This window comes from Etheostoma spectabile, chromosome 22 (genome assembly GCF_008692095.1).
Source record: "Etheostoma spectabile isolate EspeVRDwgs_2016 chromosome 22, UIUC_Espe_1.0, whole genome shotgun sequence".
Lineage (NCBI taxonomy): Eukaryota > Metazoa > Chordata > Actinopteri > Perciformes > Percidae > Etheostoma > Etheostoma spectabile.
This window is the reverse complement of record NC_045754.1, coordinates 3,656,181-3,661,776: the sequence shown is the minus strand read 5'-3', so window position 1 is coordinate 3,661,776 and position 5,596 is coordinate 3,656,181. Positions and strand designations below refer to the sequence as shown.

Here is a 5,596-nt window from a genome sequence, read left to right as displayed (position 1 = left end):
GGGGAGTGTGCCAGTTACGAGCTATATGGCATTATGTGTCAGCCAATCTCCAACAAACCTTAACCTATGATGTGTTTCGGTGCCTGAAATGACTCTTCCAAAAGGTCTTATTTTATGTTATATATATATATGATCAAATTGGCAGATAAATGTCTGTAATGACATTTTGTAATCTTGCTTTTGGACTAGGCGTTTTGTCAGTCATTGATTGGACGCGCCAGAGCGTCTTTCGTCCGCAGAGAATCCATCAATCTACATACTCGTAATGTAAAGAATTCCTTGTCCGGTGCTGAAAGGTTTTATTTCCCTGCAGAACTCCTTGAGGACGGGTTTGGTGACACCCCGTTTTACCATTGCATCATCGCTGAAATCCAAGGAGAGACCAGCAGTGACGGTAAGAGCCAGCACTTCCCCCCCCCCTTCTCTCAAAAAACAAAATGTACACTCAGGAGTTACCTCACTAGGAAATGTTGAACAAGTAACCCATCACCACGTTACATCACTGACATGTTGATGAATTATAGTTGGTAGGTCTTAGTGACGTTTGAGTTTTCTTGACTTAACCATTTTAATTCAATGTGTGATAAAGGGCACAAAATGAAACTGGAACGTGCAGTTAAATGTAATAAAGAAAAGAAGCTGAGTTTAGGGCGGCAACTAACTCTTATTTTCATAGTCAATAAGTGTGTAGAGTATTTTCTTGATGAAATGTTTTGGGGCTTTTCCCTTTTGATAGTCACCGTGGATAGAAATCAGATACGAGGCAGACACATACGAGGGATTTCTCTTTGGAACATCGTTGCTTACACATACATACAACCAAACAATATATACACACTAATACATACACACTAATACATACACACTAATATATACACACTCTAAACAGAAACAGTATAGAGGCAATAGTGCAATGAAGAGTGCAGTTTGCAGGAGTGAACTGTGATAGTTATTATTTAAATGTGGAGCATAGTGCAAAGGATGCTGGAATAAATTGTATTACGTTATTACATTACAATGAGAACAGCTCTGGAATAGGGAAGGATGAATAAATAAGTTAGAGATGAGAATGAGGAGTAAATAGTAAATAATAAGAGGGGGTAACACGCAGCAAAGGGCCCCAGGTCGGATTTGAACCCTCAACTCCTGGGTGAGCTAGAGGGCGCACCTTTGTTGATGAAATATATGAAAATAATCAAAACCACTGATATTATTAGAAAGATAAGCTAAACTAAGGATGTTACAGGTGTTATTTAAAGAGGCATATGTAGTACTTGCATAATATCCGGATATCATTCTGTATGTTTCTACGGCTGCAACAAACAGTTATTGGTTAATGGATTAGTTGTTCAGTCTCTTAAATGTCAGAAATTGGTGATAAATGATGATCAGTGTTTCCCAAAAAGCCAGCGAGGGCGTCCTCAAATGTCTTGTTTTGTCCACAACTCAAAGACCTTCAGTTTCCTGTCTCAGAGGAGAGAAGCAACTAGAAGATATTCACATTTACCAAGCGGACGTCACCATTTCTCTAACGTTACCTCCCAGAATAACCCTGAGTGGGATGGCACGGCGGTGTCGCTTCCTCCATCTGCACAGACCGGCGGCGTTAACCTAAACACAATGCAGCGTGCACTGCTTCCTGTTGTTGTAAAATCAACTTCAGATGAACACAGAAACTGGAGCCCGTTGGGGCGAGACGCCCGGCTGCAGGAGCTCCCTCTGCCCTGGGAGCAAGCTCAGATTCTGGTCTGGTGTTTACGTGCTTCATGTGAAATGTGTGACGCTCCATTCTCTGATCTCTTAACAGTTTAAAGGGTTGGACTTATGCTTTTACAGACACACCTGAGGAGGGTTTTCTTAACCCTCGGGTCAAATTGACCCGTTGTCCTATATCAATGTGGTTTTTAATTCCCCAAAATAACATGATTGATCCCAACGCTCTTTGCCAAGTACAAATCTCTACTTTCATTAATTTTGGGTCTTATTCTATTTTATAGCATTATAAAACAAATGGAAGTGTTGTTGAAATAGTGTTGAGTAAAAGTTGACATATTCCAGTCTGTGATTATCATCAACATCCATTCCTTTAATTTTAGTCTCAATAATTCCTAATTTCTGCTTTTCTAACTCAAACATTAGGTAGAATTTCCTATAAATAAAGTTTATTGACCATAAATTACAAAAATAACTGTAAAACTAAAGTTAATAAGTTAGTGTTACGTAGTGTTAAACGTCAAAAAAGTGACAAACAAGCATCAAGTGTTAAAAAAAAAGTAACAAATTTAAAATCAAAATTAAAAATGTTGATTTAAAAGCCTCAAAAGTGTTGATTTTCAATTTTGACGGGAAGAAAACTTAGCCGCTTCTTTTTTATTACTAATACTGCATGTTCCAGTGGTATAACAAATGTAAGTTTGTGTGTATCTACGATTGTAGTTTTTTTTCCCCCCAAGTCTCTCTGGAAAAAGAGATCCAGATCTCAATGAGACTACATGAGACTACATGTTAAATGGTTAAAATGTTACATATTTATTCCCATTACAGATCTTTGTTAAAAGTCGGACGATTATTCTTTTACTTCACAACTCTGCTCAGTATTAACAAACCGATGTTCTTAAAACACGAGGCGAGCAAAAAAACCGATTTGTGTATTTGTGTTACTTTCTACTTTGAGCATATTCTCAGTTATTGAAACAACTTTGTCCAGAAGGGAAATTCACACCGAAGCCGCACAAGAAGTAGTCTAAAGAAGAGGGGGAGGGGTTAGAAACCAGTTCTAGGTGAGGTATGGTGGTCGGGCGGACACTAACGATGATTTACATTTCTCATTTTCATTTCTCGCTTAAACGATTAGTTGCTTAGAATCTAAAATGAAGAACGTGGATCAGTGTTGTCTTCATAAATGATAAAAATGGATTTAAATCATATAATAGTACACGTAGCTGCAGGCCACTCAACCCTGTCCTCGCCGTGTCTCTGCAGCTCCGAAGGTGGTCGGGTTCGTCATGTACTACTTCACCTATGACCCCTGGGTCGGCAAGCAGCTCTACCTGGAGGAGTTCTACGTGATGGATCAGTACAGAGGTGAGAAACCCACAACTCCTCTGGTCCAGGCCCCCTTTTAATGAGCCGCTTCTTTATTAACGAGTCGTCTCTCGTGTCTCCCCAGGACTGGGCATCGGCTCGGAGCTCCTGCGCCACATCAGTGATGTGAGTATGTTTTTTTTTTTTTTGCAAAGCTCGGTGTCACAACAGAGGAAATGACTAAACGGGGTCGTTATTCGCCCGATTCCAGACCCCTGAATCCCTACGCTCATCTTAGACTGGGTCAGCGACTCAAACCGGTCTGCTGTTGTGCCCATTGACACGTTTCCCCCGGGAAACGTAACAAAACGTAAAGTTAACGGCTTAATAGGAAGATAGCTTGTAAAACCAAAAGGGAGCGCAAGTGGAAGTAACATATAAATGTGTCTAAAAGCACAAACGTGAAAATAAAATGTCAAGACAGTGTGTGACACTCCCAGCGTTGGAGCCTGATAAAGCAGCAGGACACTATAGCGCAGGTAGAACTTAAAAGTCATGTGTATCGGACTCTATTTTTGGGAGAAAACGAGTAGAGAAATGAAGCGGGGAATCAACTTTCATACGGCTAAACGCACAAGATCCATTGATTTGACGCAGAAGCATAAAACGGCCTTTAAGCACTTTGGAAGGTGACAAGATGTTGTTGAAAGCTCGACGTTTGACAGTTGAATGTAAAAATAATCGGTTGTAGTTGAGACTCAGCGACTCATCCCAGTGACTCAGTACGCAGATAATTGATTGGATCAAAGCTGTAAATCATGTGGTGTACGCCCCGTACTGCAATGAAAGAAGTCGCTTTAATGACTCTTTCTTTCAAAGATTTTAATCAATGAAACAGAAAACCCAGTGAAGAGAGAACAATCCAAATCTTTCAGCCTTTTGTATCATTTTAGCTTTCAAAGGCTTTATTTTAGAAGAGCAAATCCCTCCGTTTGATGCTTTTTATTCAGCAGAAAGCGAGCTTTATTACCGGGTGGTGTGCAGTTTGGCGGCTGTAGGCGTTGACCCGGCAATCTCAGACTCGCCGTGGAGTTTCTCTGACGTCACATTAAATGCTTTTATGTAAAGAGTGGACCGTCTGGAGCCAAAATTCGGCGCAAAACAACATTTTGAAGACGTCAAAAATGCACCAGACTGTACGGAAACGATCAGACGTCGCTGGTGTCCGCTCGCTACTACGGCCGCACGATGTGAGGAAAACATGAGCTCACGTGCTTTTAGTCTTCTCCATGAATGCAACAAACGGGAAAAAAACAAAAGGAAATCATTTCCACCTTTTCTTTTATTGAATAAAATAAATATTGACGTAAACACGAGGCAGCAACAAAAAGAGTTAGTTACTTTTAAAGTGCAGTTTTCTGATATTTTCTTTCAAGTCAGTTTGTCCCTTTTTTTTTGCAGTAATAAAATTTAAAGTGAGATGAAGAAAGTAGAAGAAATTTCATCTTTAGATGAAACGGATGTTGACAAAGTTTCCGTTTTGGGGACAGAATTTGAAATTGGGGGGGGGGGGGGAATTTGAAGCTGGGAAATGAGGTAATACACTTTAGTATATCACAGAATATTGAAATATTTTTAAAATCGCAGTAGTATTGTGATGATATCGGATCTGGTGAGTCCCACCCTTCATGTGACCCGTTTCAACTCCACCCTCGAAGAATCGCTAACAACCGGAATTAGAATCTGAAATGTTGAAATTTCGCCTGACGTGGTCGTAGTCAGGTGTTGTGGGCGGGGCTAAGTTCGGCTGGTATCCAGGCTAGTTAACCCTTGTGTTGTCTTCCTGTCAAAATACTTTTTGTTTTTTGTCCCCTTTTAACACTTGACACTTTGACATTTAACACTACGTAACACTAACTTATTAACTTTAGTTTTACAGTTATTTTTGGAATTTATGGTCAATAAACCTCATTTATAGGAATTCTACCTAATGTTTGAGTTAGAAAGCAGAAATTAGGAATTATTGAGACTAAATTAAAGGAATGGATGTTGATGATAATCACAGACTGGAATTGTCAACTTTTACTCAAACTATTTCAACAACACTTCCATTGTTTTACAATCTATAAATAAATAAGACCCAAAATAATGAAAGTAGAGATTTGTACTTGGCAAAGAGCGTTGGAATCATCATGTTATTTTGGGGAATTGAAAGAACACTTGATATAAGGACAACATGAGGACAACATGAGGACAACATGAGGACAACATGAGGGTTAAAATCTAAACAATACTCAGACTTACTAGTGAGTCCTGAATCTTTTAATGACGAGTCCCCCACTGACCGAGACCCTGGTCTGTGTTCCAGCTGGCGATGAAGACGCGCTGCACCGGCATGATGTTCGTGGTGGCGGAGAACAACGAGCCGTCCGTCCAGTTCTACAAGCGGCGCGGCGCCGAGGACCTGTCTCAGGAGGAGGGCTGGAGGCTCTTCAGGTTCGACAAGAACAGCCTGGTCAAGATGAGCACCCCGGCCGAGGAGTGACGGCGGTCCGGCTCGCCACCGGAGGGG

The 5,596-nt window shown here is 40.7% G+C and overlaps 1 protein-coding gene across 1 annotated transcript in view; it reads left to right on the top strand.

Annotated features, from left to right (window-relative positions):
• The window catches only part of LOC116672632 (diamine acetyltransferase 1), a 9,556-nt gene that overhangs the window by 2,772 nt on the left and 1,188 nt on the right, over positions 1–5,596 (top strand). The window contains exons 3-6 of the mRNA XM_032504562.1: positions 314–394; positions 2,983–3,084; positions 3,170–3,210; positions 5,393–5,596. The exon at positions 5,393–5,596 is cut by the window's right edge and continues 1,188 nt beyond it. Of these exons, the coding sequence (XP_032360453.1) occupies positions 314–394; positions 2,983–3,084; positions 3,170–3,210; positions 5,393–5,569 (401 nt within the window). The 3' untranslated portion in view covers positions 5,570–5,596. The remainder of the gene's footprint in view (positions 1–313; positions 395–2,982; positions 3,085–3,169; positions 3,211–5,392) is intronic.